A 16636-nucleotide genomic window follows, 5' to 3' on the forward strand; every position below is an offset into this window, starting at 1 on the left:
GGGTGGAGATTTTTTTAAAGACAGAGTAGACAAAATGGTGTGTCTGCCAAGTCCCTGGTTATAACCAGGCTTCAGCACTGGAGCCGGGGGTCCTGCAGCTGCCTCCACAGCTGGATGCTGGCTTGGGGGCTGAGAGGCTGCACGAGCAACAGGCCTCGGAGTGTACAGGGGTCTATATGGTTACCAGCCGGCCAGGCTGTGTGGAAGCCTGGGTGTGCCCGGGGCACCAGGCCCAGGGCACGGAAGCAAAGGCCAGTGTAGACATCATCGAAGGGGAAGGGTGCCACGCGGCCTGCTGCCTGCAGCAGCCAGGGGGCCAGGCGCCCCGCGATCACATAGCCGCCCCCACTGGCGTAGGCTGGGTAGCTGCCTTCGTAGAAGGACTCTGGCACATAGAAGGGTCTTCCTGCATTCCGGAGGGGTTTGGCTTTGGTGAAAACCTCACCCAGGTAGAGGCTTTGGGCCCAGGAAGGTGGCAGGGACCGCAGATGCTCCAGCAGGGCGGGAACATGAACAAAAGCATCATCCTGAGCTTGCAGGACAAAACTGACATGGGGGCAGTGGTGGCCCAGCCAGGCGAACAGCTGCAGTTCTTTGAGTGTCCGGTTGTACGGGGCATCGAAGAAGTCCCAGAGCAGCAGGTCCCGGTAGCGCCGGCTCTCCCAGGCCACCAGGGAGCCCAGGTCAGGTCCTCCACCGCCCAGCGGGGACCCCAGCAGGAAGAGAAGCCGCACCCCGGGAGCCGTGCTGCCCCAGGTCTCCCTCACCGCCTGTCGTTCTGCAAAGCGCCCAGGTTCTGACTTCACAGCCAACAGCAGGTAGGGGACATCGGTGACAGAGCAGCCGGCCACAGGGCTGGCTTCCCCGGCCGGCAGCCACCTGGGGAAGCTCCTGCAGGCTGCCGACAGCAGGAAGCGGTGCAGGTCCTCGGGGTAGCTGGCGAAGTCCAGGATCTCGGCAGCTGCCGCGGCCCCCCAGGCCTGGCAGTCCTCAGTGGGCAGCGCTCCTAGCTGCCACTGCTGCTTGTTCCAGTAAGTGGAGGGCAGTGGGTAAGCCTGGCCCAGACGGGTGGAGAGGTTGGCAGGCAGGGTGGGCTCGGTGCTGGCTGAGGTGGGGTTGGCCTGGGTGCTCTGGGACCCTGGGTAGGCCTTGCCCAGCCGGGGCTCTGATGTCCACTCGATGTAGACTTTGAGGGCCAGGAGCGTGAGCAGTGCTGACAGGCAGAGCAGACACTTGGGGCAGCGCATGACCCCTCGGGGGCAATCGGCCACCTAGGGAACTGCAGGGAGGGCCCAGGGCTGAGTACCCAGGCCTCCAGTAGCCCCTGTCTCACCTGAGCAGGCCCAGCCACTAAGGAACCCTAGGACAGGGCTCCCTTCCCCCTCCTTTTCTCTTCCTTCCTAGAAACCAGGACATGGACCTATCCCAGCCCCTACCCAGAGCCTGCACACCTCCTCCCGCTCCAGCTGGATCTGGATCTCGCCAGCTCCCTGTGAGTGAGCGCCTCGACCAGGAGCTGGCGTTCCACCCTCACTCCTCAGGAAGCTGCAATCTGGAGGCTAGAGATCTGAAGCCAACCAAGGCAGGAAAAAAGGAGAAAAATCACTCAAGAACTAGCAAAATGCCAGAGGCCGTGGGTGTGGCTCAAGTAGTGGAGAGCCAGCCACAAAAAGAGCCACAAAGAGCTGACCAAGAGGGAGTCCAGCCCTGGAACTGGCCCAGAAAACAAGTGTGTGGGGGGGGACCCAGCCTCTCCCCTCCCCAGCAGCCCCACCCCGGGGCTCCCCTGTACCCACCTCGGGGTCCGGCGGGCCGGGCCTGGGGTCAGGCCCTGCCGGGGCTCCTTCCGCAGTCCAGCAGCGAGTGTGGAGGGGCGGGGAGGGGCGGGGAGGGGGAGGGAGGGCCCCAGGGGCCGGGCGGGGCCTGGGCTGGGCAGGGGAGGCCGGGGCGGGGGAGGCAGGCGTGTTGGGGCTGGCTCGCTGCAGGCACGGCGGGGAAGGTGCTGGAAGGCGCTGGGGTGACCGCCGGCGCCCGGCCCCGGGTCCTGGAGGACCGAGCCCCTGGGAGGGGTGAGGCCGAGGGCCACCCCAAAGAGGAAGGGAGAGGGGGCGAGGGCTGGGCAGGCCAGGACCCGGGCGCCCCTGGTGTGCAGAGGGGCTGGGGGCGAGCTGGGCTGAGAGCACCCGGGGAGGGGGAAACTGAGGCCGGGACGGTGGTGCAGGGAGCCTGGGAGGAACCGGGAAGGAAGGGCGCCAGGGGCTGCGGGGTGGGGAGCCCCGGGGTGCGGCCGACCCTAAAGAACAATCCCTGGGCGCCGGCCGCCCCGCCCCGGCCCCGGCCGCCCCGCCCCGGCCCGCCCGGCCCCGCCGAGCCGGCCCGCCCACCGCGGGACCCGGGAGGCCGCCGTGTTTACCTCCCGGCCCTCCCGGGGGCCCCTGCTGCTGGGGCTGCCTGCTGTCTGGGGAGGCTGGGGGCTGGGGCCTCTTCCAGGCCTTTCCAGGACCTCGTGGCGGTGGAAGTCGGGGCCCTGGCCGAGCCTGGGGACCCCCCCTCGCCCACCTGGTCCGGACCCCGTGGTTCTCCCCGCCCCAGCTGAGAATCCCGGGGCCCCCGGAACAGCTGGAGGAGGGGAGCCGGGAGGAAACGGTGTTGCCTAATGAAGTAAGAACTAGACTGGGGAACTCGGCCAGCGACCGGGCTGGGCGAGCCCGCCGCACCCCGCGGCTCACCTGGCTGCCTCTTCCAGGAAGCCGGGCCGGGCCGGGCCTGCCTCCCCGCCCTGGGGCCCCAGCTGCTGGTGGCTGTGTGTTCCAGCCTGGGTGCAATCGGGAGCGAAGCCGCCCGCAGCGGGAGCGGGGCGAGTTCAGTACTGAGTGATTAGTGCTAAGGTGCAATTGGGTAATGAGTGGTGGCGGGTGTGGGGTTTCTCCCCGGGCGCCCCAGCTAGATGAGGGGGGCAGATGGTGTGATTATTCCCAGGCAGTGTGCCTGTCTCCCTAATTAAGCCTTTGCTAACTACACTTTTAGTGGGTCCACCTAACTCCAGCTGAGCCCCAGGGGCTCACACCTGAATCCTAGCCGTTCTGGAGGCCTAGGCAGACACCTTTTTTTTTTTGGGGGGGGGGTGCAGGTGCTAAAGAACTCTGGCCTGGGCACTGTCTCTGAGCTCTTCAACTCAAGGCTGGTGCCACTTTGAGCCACAGCACCACTTCCGGTTTTCTGGGGGTTCATTGGAGATAAATCTCACAGACTGTTTGTACTAAGGCTGGTTTTGAACTGCCATCCTTAGATCTCAGCCTCCTGAGTAGCTACCTAGAATTACAGATCACCAGTGCTCAGCTCACAGACCTGACTTTTTTTTTGTTCTTATTTGGTCGGTTATGGGGCTTGAACTCTGGACCTGGGTGTTGTCCCTGAGCTCTTCAGCTTACAGTTACTGCTCTTCCTCCAGAGCCACTCCCGGTTTTCTAGTGACTAATTGGACATAAGAGTCTCACAGACTTTAGTGCCTGAGCTGGCCTTGAACAGCTGTCCTCAGATCACAGCCTCCTGAGTAGCATTACAGGTTTAAGCCAGTTAATCACTAAAAAACGGGAAGTGGGGCTGTGGCTCCAGGGGTAGGGCAGTAGCCTTGAGCTGAAGAGCTCAAGCTACTGCTCAGCTCCAGGCTACTGACCCTGAGTTCAAGCCCCAGGACTGACAAAAAAAAAAGAAAAAGAAAAAGACAGAAGTTGAGCTGTGGCTCAAGTGGCAAGTGGTAGATTGCCAGGCTTGAGTTGAGGGGGGGGGGAGGGGGACCTGAGTTCAAGCCCCAGTTACCAGCACACACACACACACACACACACACACACACACACATCTTTAAATAGTGGAAGGGGTTTCAGTTCAGTTCAGTCTGTTTATGAGTACAGGGTGCCACTTTTTTTCTGAGTAGTTTATTGGAAACTCATGGACTTTTCTGCCCAGGCTGGCTTTGAACCTGGCTTGATCCTCAGATCTTAGCCTCCTGAGTACCTAGGATTACAGGTATGAGCCACCTGTGCCCTGCTCCCTCTTTTTTTTTTTTTCCTGTTGGTCATGGGCTTGAACTCAGAGCACAAGTGCTGTTCTTGAGTTTTTTACTCTAGGCTAGGGCTCTACCACTTTGAGCCACAGCGCCACTTCCAATTTTTAGCTGTTTGATTGGAGATAAGAGTCTCATGGATTTTGCTGCCTGGGTTGGGTTTGAACTGTGATCCTCAGATCTCAGCTTCCTAAGCGGGATTACAGGGGTGAGCCACTTGTACCCAGACTATTTGTTTGTTTGTTTGTTTTTTCTTTTTGCTAGTCCTGGGGCTTGAACGCAGGGCATGAGCACTGTACTTGGGCTTGCCTCAAGGCTAGAGCTCTACCACTTGAGGCACAGCACAACTTCCAGCTTTTCTGTTTGTGGTACGGAGGAATCTAACCCAGGTCTTGTGCATGCTAGGCAAGCCCAATTCCCAGCCGTATTTTTGTTTATTCTTGACACAGCGTCTTGCTGTGTTAGCAAAAGTTTCAGGCTGGCCTTGACCATCCTGTCTTCCTGCTTCAGCCTCCTGGGATTTTTTTGGGCCAGTCCTGAGGGTTGAACTCAAGGCCTAGATGATCTCCCTAAGCTTTTGTCCTCAAGGCTACTCTACCACTTCAGCCACTTTTTCTTTCTTGTCATGGGGCTTGAACTCGGCCTGAGTCCTGTCCCTGAACTCTTTAGCTGAAGGCTCGTGCTCTACCACTTGAGCCAGAGCGCCACTTCCGGTTTCTGGTGGTTAATTGCAGAAAAGAATTTCACCAACTTTCATGCCTGGGCTGGCTTTGAGCCATGATCCTCAGATCTCAACCTCCCAAGTAGCTAGGAATTCAGGCATAAACCGCTGGTGCCTAGTCTTGTATTTTGTTTTTGAGACAGAGTCCAACTTGACCTGGGATAGCCTTGAACTCCTAACACTCCAACCTTCCCCAATCCAAGAAGGAATATTGTCTTTTCTGTGTGTGAGCTGCTCTGTCCTGGGTTGAAGTGAACAGGTGTTCAGGACAGATGTCCTGAAGCAAGGTGACCTGGGAGGGTGGGGGGCGGGGAACGGCGTCCACTTACAGGCCTCTTGTCAGCAGGGGGCACTGGTGAGTTGAGGTGGAGGAGGGCTGCAGGTGAGTGTGGCAGGTTTTCAAGCACAGGAGGATAGGACAGCTCCTTGGCACTGTCCAGAGAGGCTTAAGGTGATGTGGAGTGTGTGTGTGTGTGTGTGTGTGTGTGTGTGTGAAGGTTTACTTTAGGTCCCCCAAAACTTTGGGAGTCCTGAGGCTGCTGCATGCAGGGATTTCTGGCATTCTCTGTCCTATCAGCCAGGAACTCAGGTCCAGAGGCCCTATGAGACCTATCCTGGGACTGCAGATCCAGTCAGGAGGAGGAAAAAAAGAACTAATTTAATATTCAGGGTTATTGACTTCAACAGTGAACGGGAACCTTGACGTATTCATTAGTAAAAAGCCTCGGAACTGACTGGAAATCCATGTGGGATTCTGCACCCTATAGCATGGCCACAGTAGGGGAGTCAGAGACCACTGTGGACCATGTGACTCCGTGAGCCCTGAGAAGCTGTGAGCTGTGTGCATCGAGGTCTCCAGGCCTTTTCCCTGAGTGTCTCCCCAGCACCTTCACCCAACCAAGCTCACTGCGCCATCTGGCAAAGAAATAGTGCAAAGGGCCCAGCTCCATCTTCCCAGAGCAAACAGACAAGGACGGGACCTTTGTGGGGCACAGCCATGCCTGTGCCCCTGGTGCTGTTCAAGGTTCCTGCAAATGACAGCTCAAGGGAGCCACAGAGTCACCTGCCCCTGTGCAGGAAGCTGGGACGAATAGCACATCGCTCCTCACTCCCTCTGATCTGCCAGTACCCCATGTTGAGTAACGCCAGAGTGAGGCATCAGACATCACGAGGTCCTCTGATGTGTGGCTGGAGGAGGCTGAAGGCTAGAGGGAGGCAGGACTGGCTGTGTGCCCTGGTTGCAGGTTCTGGGTCCAGTTGACCCCCACCACCTCGCAGTCTGGCAGCATCTCCTCCACAAGGATGTGAGTGAGACTGGGGTGGGACACGGCCGGGAGGTCTGAGATGTCCAGTTTGCGGAGGTTCCTGAAAGAAGGCAAGAGGGCAGTGAGGCCAGCCCTGGTGTGTGTGTGCACGCTTGGGTGGGGGTCCTGACCCTCACCTCATCCCCACCTTCCTAAAACCTTTTTCTTTTTTTTTTTTTGGCCAGTCCTGGGGCTTAAGCTCAGGGCCTGAGCACTGTCCCTGTGCTTTCTCAAGGCTAGGGCTCTACTACTTGAGCCACAGCACCACTTTTGGCTCTTATCTTCCAAGGAATCGAACCAGGGTCTTCATGCATGCACTCTACCGCTAGACCAAACTCCTGGACCTCAGTGTAGCATTTTCATTTAGACAAAAGCAGGAGTTAAAAAACTGGGCACTAGCTGGGCGCAGTGCCTCATGCCTGTCGTCCTAGCTACTCAGGAGGCTCAGATCTGAGGATCAAGGTTCAAAGTCAGCCCGGGCACAAAAGGACCTGAGACTCTTATCTCCAATTAACCTCTAGAAAACGGGAAGTGGGGCTTGGTTTAAGGGAGTAGGGCAGTAGCCTTGAGCTGAAGAGCTTAGGGACAGCTCCCAGGCCCAGAGTTCAAATCCCAATAACCCACACAAAAAAAAGCACCAGTGGCTCATGTAATCCCAGCTACTCAGGAGGCTGAGATCTAGGATGGAGGTTTGAAGCCAGCCCAGCAGAAAAGTCCATAAGACTCTTATCGCCAGTAAACTACTCCGAAAAAGGCAGAAGTGGGGCTGTGGCTCAAGTGGTAGAGAGCTGCTAGCCTTGAACAAAAAATGCTAGGACCCTGAGTTCAGGCCCAGTGACTGCTGCCCTGTGCTGCCCCCCCAGGGCAGTGACAGGGGGAGGGGTCACGGGGACAGCCCAGCAGTGCTCCCTGCCACTTTCAACTGCATCGGTGCTAGGCTGGAGGGGGCCTGGCACGGTGCCCTCCTAGGCTGAGATCTCACCGGAGGTGGTGGAGGCAGGCGAGGCCCCGTTCGGAGATGCGGGGACATCCGGCCAGCAGCAGCTCCTGCAGCGAGCCGGCCAGCGGGTGGAGACGTGCGAGGCACCAGTCATCCACGTGGGGACAGCGCTGCAGGGACAGGGAGCGGAGCTCCTTCAAGAGCACTGCACGGGGGACAGAAGGCCGGGGTCACCGGGGGCCCTGGGGAGCTCCGTGCCCCTTCCATGCCTCCCCCCCCTCCTGGACTGCCAGCTCACGGATGTGGTCCAAGCCTTCGTAGTTGATGACGCAATCACTGGCCTCCACGGCCTCCACGGGTACCGAGTGCAGATCCCACAGAGAGGGAGAGATCTGGCCACGCGGGCTGGGCCGGATCCACTCTTGGCCCTGGAACCTGGAAGGGTGGGGAGGGAGGGTCAGCGGTGCCCTCCACGCCCATAGGAAGAAGGGACTGGTGCGCTTGGCTCTCGTCCTGCGTGGTCTTGTGACCGCGGCCTCACACACTGGCACCCAGGACGCTACTTACCAGGCCTCCAGGGACAAACAGGAGCACTGGTCTTTTGGTTTTGCCCAGGGCCAGTCTAGGGTTGTGCTCCCAATCTCGAGCTGCCCCCGGAGCTGGAACTACAGACAGGAGCCACTTCCCCAGCTAGGAAGACTCTTTGCCAGTCCTAGGGACTGAACTCAGGGCCTGAGCACCGTCCTTGGGTACAGCTCTACCACTTGAGCCATAGCACCACTTCTGGCTTTTCTATGTATGGGATACCAAAGAATCGAACCCTGGTCTTTGTGCACGCTGAGCAAGCATTCTCTCACTAGGCCCCTTTTTTGTTGTTGTTTTTTTCTCTCTCTATCGGTTGTGGGGTTTGACTTCAGGGCCTGGGCACTGTCCCTGAGTTCTTTGGTTTAAGGGTAGTGCTCTACCACTTTGAGCCACAGCTTCGCTACTGGTTTTCTAGTGGCTTACAGAAGATAAAAGTCTCATGGACTTTCCTTTCCCGGGCTGGCTTTGACTTGCGGTTCTCAGAGCTCGGCCTCCTGGTGTAGCCACTGGTCCCACTTTATTATAGACAAAACAGAAGCCCAGGAAGAGACGCTCCACCGCACAGCCACTAGGTGGCAGCAGGGAGCTGGCTGCCTCCCTGGGACAGCCCAGGCTGGTCTTAGGGTCCCACGTCCCCTCCCTCCAATCTGAACTCTTTGCTCTTACTTGACTGCCCCTCCCAGCTTCAGGACGAAGTAGGCACCCGTGACATAGGGGCCATGCTGCTCCTGCAAGGAGAGGAGGGACCTGCAGAGAGAACCAAAGCAAAGATGAGACAGAGAAACTGCCAACACACACACACTAGCCTGGCTACATTGCTGGGCTCTGGGGCCCCAGAGGTGTCTCTGCAAGCTCTCTGCCAGGGGGAGGCAGAGAACAAATGATTGCAAATGACACACTACAGACTCCACAAGGACTGGAGCAGTTTGGACTCAGGGCAGAAACAGTGGGGGCTCATTTAATTTAGGTGTTAAAAGCTTCCTGGAGGTGATGAGAGGAAATGAGAAGGTCAAGGCAAGGCACAGCCAGGTGGAAGGCCTGGTGGCTCAGTAGCTTGAGTCCAGATAGCTGAATCACTAGGATGAAGGGTGTGTTTGGTAGTAAGAATTTCTGAAAGGAACCTCAAGACTAGGCCTTAGTCCTTGGACATTTGTTCTCTGCGTGTGTGTGTGTGTGAGCCAGTACTGGGACTTGAACTCTGGGCCTTCCGCTCTCATTGGGCTTTTTCCATTCATAGCTGGCATTCTATCACTTGAGCCACATCTCCAAGTCCAGATTTAGCAATTTAGTCTGTTGTGGGGCTTGAACTCTGGGCCTGGGTGTTGTCCCTGAGTTCTTCAGCTCAAGGATACTGCCCTACCCCTGGAGCCACAGCACCACTTCCAGTTTTTTAGTGGTTAATTGGAGATAAGAGTCTTCTGGACTTTAGTGCCCGGGCTGGCTTTGAACCTCAATCCTCAGATCTCAGCCTCCTGAGTAACTAGGATTACAGGCATGAGCCACCATGCCTGACTCAGATTTATTTTATTTATTTTTATTATTATTATTATTTTTGTGGGTCATGGGGCTTGAACTCTGCCTGGGCACTATCCCAAGCTCTTCAGCTCAAGGCTACCGCCCTACCCTTGAGCCAAGCCCCACTTCAGTTTTCTAGAGGTTAATTGGAGACAAGAGCCTCAGGTCCTTTTGTGCCTGGGCTAGCTTTGAACCTTGATCCTCAGGTCTCAGCCTCCTGAGTAGCTAGGATTACAGGTGTGCGCCACCGCGCCTGGCATCAGATTTATTTTTGATGGTTAATTGGAGAGGTGCCTTACAGAGTTTTCTGCGCAGGTTGGCTATGAAATCCTGAGTAGCTAGGATGGCAGGGGTGAACCAGTGGTCCCCAAATGTGAACTGGTCACATTTGGAATATTCTTGTACTGTTGGATTCATTGTGAAGGGCAGAGAAACAGAGAGGAGAGGGGAAGAGAAAGAGAGGGAAACAGAAAGAGAAAGGACTCCTTGACATTTGGCCTAAACAAGTGGGTGGAAGTGGTACCCATTCCTGGAATGAGCACATTGTTTTAAGAAGAAAGGAGAACTGGTTTTAGCCATATGAGGTCTGACATGCCAGCTACACCCCAAAGTGGAACTGGTGACAGAGGTGCCTGAAGGAGTCAGAAACTTTTACTGTGGGCTGGAGATGGAAGTTGGCAGAGGAAGGAGCTGGGCTCCCCTAGGCCTACCAGGCCTCAGGTTCTCACCTATTTTTCCGTTGCACCTTCAACATCTGCCTCCGGAACAAGTACTCCCTCAGGGTCTCCACATCGTAGAAGCAGTCCGATAGGAATTGCAAGAAGGTCCTTTTCTTCGGATTGCTCTCTGCAGCCCCCCCCCCACTCGGGCCATGGAAGTATCTGGAATTCTTATTCCATTTTGAGGCCACCAGGCGCCTGAACTGAAGACAGGAAAGGAAGGGTTGAGACTAAAGCCAGATCCCCAGTTCTTGCTCTAGTAAATCATCATTCTGTGTGTGTGTGTGTGTGTGTGTGTGTGTGTGTGTGTGAGAGATGAGATTTGAACTCATGGCCTGTGCTTTTGCTCAAGGCTAGTGATCTACCGCTTGAGCCACAGTTCCATTCTGAGCTTTTTTGGTGGTTAATTGGAACTAGAGTATCACAGACCGCCCTGCCTGGGCTGGCTTTCAACTGCAATCATCAGATCTCAGCCTCCTGAATAACTAGGATTAAGGTGTGAGCTACTGGCGTCCAGCTTTTTTGTTGTTGTAGTTTTGTCTTTTTTTTTAATTATCTTTTTATTTATTTACTTTTACTTTTTTTTTTTTTTCAGGCCTTGTACTCAAGGCCTGGGCTTGGGCTTTCTCAAGGTTAGAGTTCTACTATTTGAGCCACAGTACCACTTCTGGCCTTTTCTGTGTATGTGGTACTGAGGAATGGAACCCGGGTCTTCGTGCATGGTAGGCAAGCACTCTACGGCTAGACCAAATTCCCAGCCCTGTCTTTTTTTCTTTAATTTGGGGTTTCACACTTATTAGGCAGGCATTCTACCACTTGAATAACTCTTCCTCTTACCCCTAAATTCTCTCTTGAACTTAGCCAAACATTCTTGGGGTTCTTGGTTCTTTCACCTCATTTCCTTCCAAATCCTTTTTCTTTCCAAATCTTTTTATTTGTTTTCTTAATTTCTCACATATTCACCCCTAAACATTACCTAATAATCCCTGAGGTCCTTCTGAATGTATCATTTCTTGCCTCTTCAAAACATACACCAGAAATGCCTCACATCTGTAATCCCAGCCACTTGGGAGATAGAGATTGGAGGTGTGAGGCCATCCCAGACATAAAGTTATGGAGATTCTCATCTCAACAGATAAGCTCAGATGTGGTGGTATATACACCTGTGGTCTCAGCTATATCGGATTGCCATAAGTCAGTAGAATGCAGTCTGGGCTAGTCTGGGAAAAAGCTCAGAACCGTATGTTAAAAGCAAAACTCTGCTCAAGCGTGGCTCATGTGTTTGTTAGACAAGCACCAGGCCCTGAGTTCAAGCACCCAATACAGAAAAAAAGAAAAAAATCAGTTTTGTGGGCCAGGAGTGTGGCTTAGTGGTAAGAATGCTTGCCTAGCATGCACACAACCCTGGGTTCAATTCCTTGGTACCACAAACACAGAAAAATCCAGAAGTGGTGCTGTAGCTCCAGGGAAGAGTGCTAGGCTTGACAGTGCCCAGGCCCTGAGTTCAAGCCCCAGGACTAGCAAAAATAAATAAAAGTACAAGTATGTATATCTTTCAATTCGTTTATTTTGGTGAGGAAGATGGGACCGAGTCTTGCGTGCTAGGCGAGTGATCCCAAATTCACCTACTAGTTCAAGCCTACAACCCATCCTTTGGCATTTCAGCTCAATTCTCCCGTTCCGCCCCTCTCCTCCTTTAACCCCGCCTCCCAGACTTTTGTCCAATGCTTTCCAAGAATCCTTCCCTTCCGGGCCAGCCCTCGCTTGCTTATTGGTTCCCTGTAGGGCCGTATCCTTGCTTCTGATTGGATGCGCGTGCCTCTCCGGCACTACTCCATCACTACCATTGGTTATCCTCGGCCAAGTCCCCGCCCACGACCGCTGTCAAAGGCTGGCAACTCTCGCCAGCCACACCGCCCCATCGTGGCCCCTGAGAAGCCGCCGGTGCCGGCGCCCGGTGAAGGGAAAGGCACGGAGGCACGGGGGGAGGCTGCTGTTTCCTCGCGGCGGCGGCCCTGAAGGGAAGACTGCCGGGGGAGGACATAGGTTTGGGGAACGCTAGGTCACTTACCGCCGTGGGCGCCGCCATCTTGCAAAGGTTACGTAAACGGGAAGAGGCGGGGATTCCATTGGTCACGTGCTCACTCACACCGTCCAGAGGCCCCGCCCCCTCCAGCCCGCCTCTTAAAGGCGCACGCACCCTTCGTGCTGCTTAGGTTAGGATACTTGGAGCGCCCTGCCACCTTTTTTTTCTGTCCTTTTTGGGCTTAGCTCTGGGCCTGGGCGCTGTCCTTGAGCTCTTCAGGTCAAGGCTATCGCTTCTTTTGTATTCTATTTTATTTTTTTGCAGGGCTGGGGCTTGAACTCAAGGCCTGAGCACTGTCCTTAGGCTTTCCTCACGGTTACAGCTCTACCACTAAAGAGCCTCAGCACCACTACTGACTTTTTCTATGCATGTGGTATCCAGGAATCGAACCTGGGTCTTCGTGCATGCTAGGCAAGCACTCAACCACTAGGCCACATTAGATTCCTGACCTCCAAGGCTTTAAGAAAATAATCTCTCCTCTCTCTCTCTCTCTCTCTCTCTCTCTCTCTCTCTCTCTCTCTCTCTCTCTCTCTCTCTCTCTCTCTCTCTCTCTCTCTCTCTCTCTCTCCTCTCTCTCTCCCAGTAAAGAAGAGGAGGGAGGAAGGAAGGAAGGAATCATGGGCTTTTTCTTCCCAGGCTGACTTTAAACCTTGATCCTCAGACTTCAGCCTCCTGAGTAGCTAGGATCATAGATGTGACCCCCAGCCCCCATGGCAAGAGAATAATTTTGTGTGTGTGTGTGAGTCATGGGGCTTGAACTCTGGGCTTGGGCGCTGTCCCTGAGCTCTTGAGCTCAAAGCTACCACTCTACTCCTTGAGTCACAGCACCACTGCCAGTTTTCTGGTGATTAGTTGAAGAGTTACACAGACGTTTTAGTGCCTGGGCTGGCTTTGAACCGTAATCCTTAGACCCTTAGATCTCAACCTCCTGAAGAGCTAGGATGATGGGCATGAGCCTCTGCGCCCCGTTTTGTGTTTTGTTTTTAAGCTGGCGTGATTGTGGTGATTTGGTCCAGTGGAGTAAATTCTAGTTGAGAGCAAGCCTTCGTGGAGAGTTCCCTTTGAGATACCTGAGATGTCATTTTGAGACCTCAGGGCACTTCGTTAGGGTCTCAGGTTCAGTTGGGCAGTCAGGACTAAGTCAGCGACTTGGAATCCATTGCATGTCCATGGATTTATTATTTTTTTATTTGGTTTTGTGCTGAGACAACATCTTGCTGTGCAATCCAGATCGATCTCAAACTCCTGATCCTCCTGTTTTGCCCTCCCAAACACTGAGATTATAGGACTGCACCATGGTGCCTGGCTTATCGAAGGATTTTTTTTTTTTGGTTGGTCATGGGACTTGAACTCTGGGCCTGGGCCTTGTCCCTTGAGTTCTTCAGCTCAAGGCTAGCACTCTACCTGCTCCTTGAGCCACAGCGCCACTTCCGGTTTTCTGGTGGTTCACTGGAGATAAAAGTCTCATGGACTTTCCTGCCAGGACTGACTTTGAACCCCAGTCCTCAGATCTCAGCCTCCTAAGTAGCTGGACACAGAACACATTTTAGTGAGAAAGCAGCCATGGCATGGCCTGAGCCAAGAAAACAGGCAAGGTCGGAGCTGTGGGTAAGTGAGCGTGTAAGGGGAGAAAGTTCAGTGCCCGAGGCTGAAGTGTGGAGGCTGCAGAGCTGGGAGGAGCAGAGGAACACGTGGCCAGCTGATTCTCCCTGAAGAATGGACTTTGGGATGCTTCTGACAGTTCTTCTCCTGGCTGCCCTTTCCTCCTCCCCTTCCACAATTCTCCAGGGACTGGGTCATCCTGGACCTTGCTACTTCCTGCTGTGGTAGTCACCTCTCAGACACAATGGAGCTGTGGCTACAGCTGAAGCAAGCTGGCCTAGAACCCCCAGGGCTGGGCCCGCCTCCCCCAGCCCTGAGGGTTCCCCCATCAGAGGAGACCTTCCCTCAAACTCTGCTTTCACCAGGCCCAGACCCCACGGGAGCCAAAGAGAGTCTGCTGTGGATCTGGGAGGAGCTGGTGAGTGACAGGGCTTGGAAGGAGGAGAGAGAGGAAGAAGGAGAGGAGACAGGATGGATGAATAAGTACAAATAGAAAGAGCAGTTATTTGCCAGGGGGTTTGAACACCTGTCATCATAGCTTTGGAGAGGCTAAGGTGGGGTCTTGAGGGCTAGCCAGGGCCCCACAGTAGAGGAGGAGGAGGAGAAGGAGAAGGAGAAGAAGGAAGAAGAAGAAGAAGAAGAAGAAGAAGAAGAAGAAGAAGAAGAAGAAGAAGAAGAAGAAGAAGAAGAGGAGGAGGAGGAGGAGGAGGAGGAGGAGGAGGAGGAGGAGGAGGAGGGGAGGAGGAGGAGGAGGAGGAGGAGGAGGGGGGGAGGAGGAGGGGGGGAGGAGGAGGAGGAGGAGGAGGAGGAGGAGGAGAAGAAGAAGAAGAAGAAGAAGAAGAAGAAGAAGAAGAAGAAGAAAAAGAAAAAGAGGCCAGAGGTGGAAGACCAAAATTGAGAGACAGGGAAAGAGAAACAGAGGCAGAGGGAAATGTGGAGACATAGAAGAGAAAACTAGGAATGGACCCAGAGATGGGGCAGAAATTAGAGGACAAGAGCGGGGACAGACAGGCAGGCAGACAGAGACAAAACAGAGATCAAGAACGACTTGAAGAAGAAAGTGTCACTGCCAAGCCAGGGACACCTTGAGGACTTTTCTGGTGTTGTGGGCGGATCCTGGTCCCCGAACAGCCCCTGTGTGGCTCGACTGTGGTGCACTTCCTTATGCAGGGGAACCTTCGCAGGATGGATGTCCAGCTGCTGGGCCAGCTGTGCAGCCTGGGGCTGGAGATGGGGGCTCTTCAGGAGGAGCTGGTTGCCTTCCTAGAAGAGGAGGAGGAGGAAGAGGAGGAGGAGGAGAAGGAGGTCGGTGAAGAGGAAGAAGAGGAGGAGCCCCAGGGGAAGCAGGAGGAAGGACGCCTGGGGGTCTTCAGCCTGGCCACGCGCCTCCCCGACTTTGAGATGACCATCTGAGGTGCAGGTCAGATCACATTCGGAACCTCAGAAGAGGCCCAGCTAGGCTGGGGCCCGGGGGTGCGGGCGGGGCTGGTCACAGACCTGCTGGGCGGGGCCTGGTGACGTGTGGGGTGGGCGGGGTTTGGGTGTAGATGCGGTGGGCGGAGTTTGGTTACTTATGGGGTGGGCTTGGCACGAGGTGCGTGGGATTTGGTTACAGATGCGGTGGGCGGGGTTCGGTTGTAGATGTGGTGGGCGGGGCTTGGTTGTAGATACGGTGGGCGGGGTTTGGTGACGTATGGGGTGGGCGGGGCACGAGGTACGTGGGATTTGGTTAAAGATACAGTGGGCGGAGTTTGGCTGTCTATATGGTGGGTGGGGTTTGTAGATGCGGTGGGCGGGGTTTGTATATACGGTGGGCGGGGTTTGGTTACTTATAGGGGGGCGGGGCACGAGGTGAGATTTGGTTACAGATGCAGTGGGCGGGGTTTGGTTGTAAATACGGTGGGCGGGTTCGGTTGTAGATGCGGTGGGCGGGGTTTGTAGATGCGGTGGGCGGGCCTTGGTTGTATATACGGTGGGGGGGGCTTGGTTACTTATAGGGTGGGCGGGGCACGAGGTGAAATTTAGTTACAGATGCAGTGGGCGGGGTTCGGTTGTAGATGCGGTGGGCGGGGTTCGGTTGAACATACGGTGGGCGGGGTTTGGTTGTAGATGCGGTGGGCGGGGTTTGGTGGTAGATGCGGTGGGCGGGGTTCGGTTGTAGATGCGGTGGGCGGGGTTCGGTGGTAGATGCGGTGGGCGGGGTTTGGTTGTAGATGCGGTGGGCGGGGTTCGGTTGTAGATGCGGTGGGCGGGGCTTGGTTGTACATACGGTGGGCGGGGCGCGGGGGTGTGTAGGATTTGGTTACAGATGCAGTGGGCGGAGTTTGGTCTCAGATGAGGCGGGCGGGGTTCGGGGTTTGATTGCAGATGAGGTAGATGAAGTTTGGGTCAGGAGGAGGTGGGTGGGGTCTGTTTTGCAGATGAGATGGGAGGGGTTCGGTTAGGGATGAGGTGGGCGGGGCCTGTGGTGGGCGGGGTTTGGATGAGCAGAGTTTGAGGTGGGCTGGTTTGGCTACAGATGCGGTGGGCGTGGTTTGGTCGTAGATGAGGTAGATGAAGTTTGGTTGCAGGTGAGATGGGTGAGGTTTGGTTGTAGATGAGGTCGGTTAAAAAACAACAACTGGTTTTTAGGGCCAGGAATGTGGCTTAGTGGTAGAGTGCTTGCCTGGCATGCAGGAAGCCCTGGGCTCCATTCCTCGGTACCACATACACAGAAGTAAAGAAAAAAAGGTGGAAGCGGTGCTGTGGCTCAAGTGGTAGAGTGTTAGCCTCGAGAGAGCCCAAGGACAGCACTCAGGTGCTGAGTCGTTCAAGCCCCTGGAATGAAAAAAAAAATGTTTTTTAAATGAAGTGGGAGGGGCACAGGAATGCAAGCGTGGTAGAGAGCACCCGTCTAGTGTGCTAGAGCAAACGTGTCTGGATGGAGATGTGCCAGCATGGTATATGAAGAGGCCAAAACCACTCAAAAAAAGAGAAAAACCTCTGGTTACGCATCGGAATGTCAGTATTTTTTAATATATCACGATGAAAGCATTGACCATTTTGCCTGTTTTTGTTTGTTTCCAGGTGGAACCGGGACTTCTCCCGCGCTCGGCAGGGGC

General features: G+C 55.2%; 3 protein-coding genes across 3 annotated transcripts; 1 reads left to right on the plus strand and 2 right to left on the minus strand.

The window, feature by feature from the left end:
• Positions 1 to 4: 4 nt before the first annotated feature.
• On the minus strand, positions 5 to 1886 carry B3gnt8 (UDP-GlcNAc:betaGal beta-1,3-N-acetylglucosaminyltransferase 8). The gene is made up of 2 exons (XM_090322083.1): positions 1797 to 1886; positions 5 to 1279 (listed from the first exon to the last, which is right to left on the minus strand). The coding sequence occupies exon 2, from the start codon at positions 1245 to 1247 to the stop codon at positions 72 to 74; it is 1176 nt and encodes a 391-aa protein (XP_090178209.1). The 5' UTR covers positions 1248 to 1279; positions 1797 to 1886; the 3' UTR covers positions 5 to 71.
• Positions 1887 to 5423: 3537 nt separating this feature from the next.
• Dmac2 (distal membrane arm assembly component 2) lies at positions 5424 to 11946 on the minus strand. Its single transcript, XM_090322785.1, has 6 exons — positions 11919 to 11946; positions 9857 to 10050; positions 8280 to 8360; positions 7327 to 7463; positions 7071 to 7233; positions 5424 to 6149 (listed from the first exon to the last, which is right to left on the minus strand). The coding sequence occupies exons 1-6, from the start codon at positions 11934 to 11936 to the stop codon at positions 5990 to 5992; spliced, it is 753 nt and encodes a 250-aa protein (XP_090178911.1). The 5' UTR covers positions 11937 to 11946; the 3' UTR covers positions 5424 to 5989.
• Positions 11947 to 12948: 1002 nt separating this feature from the next.
• On the plus strand, positions 12949 to 16636 carry Erich4 (glutamate rich 4). The gene is made up of 3 exons (XM_090322098.1): positions 12949 to 13953; positions 14706 to 14955; positions 16602 to 16636. Exons 1-2 carry the CDS (start codon positions 13780 to 13782, stop codon positions 14946 to 14948), a joined length of 417 nt encoding a protein of 138 aa, XP_090178224.1. The 5' UTR covers positions 12949 to 13779; the 3' UTR covers positions 14949 to 14955; positions 16602 to 16636.

Source organism: Megascapheus bottae, chromosome 31 (assembly GCF_031878675.1).
Source record: "Megascapheus bottae isolate mThoBot1 chromosome 31, mThoBot2.hap1, whole genome shotgun sequence".
Classification (NCBI taxonomy): Eukaryota; Metazoa; Chordata; class Mammalia; order Rodentia; family Geomyidae; genus Megascapheus; species Megascapheus bottae.

Coding starts and splice junctions, on each gene's coding strand:
- Dmac2 (XM_090322785.1), bottom strand. Junction 7,464..8,279: donor AAGCTGGGAGGGGCAGTCAA/GTAAGAGCAAAG, acceptor CCACCCTTCCAG/GTTCCAGGGCCAAGAGTGGA. Junction 6,150..7,070: donor GCCTGCCTCCACCACCTCCG/GTGAGATCTCAG, acceptor GCCTTCTTTCAG/GAACCTCCGCAAACTGGACA.
- B3gnt8 (XM_090322083.1), bottom strand. CDS start 1,247: ATGCGCTGCCCCAAGTGTCTGCTCTGCCTGTCAGCACTGCTCACGCTC.
- Erich4 (XM_090322098.1), top strand. CDS start 13,780: ATGGAGCTGTGGCTACAGCTGAAGCAAGCTGGCCTAGAACCCCCAGGG. Junction 13,954..14,705: donor TGTGGATCTGGGAGGAGCTG/GTGAGTGACAGG, acceptor TTCCTTATGCAG/GGGAACCTTCGCAGGATGGA.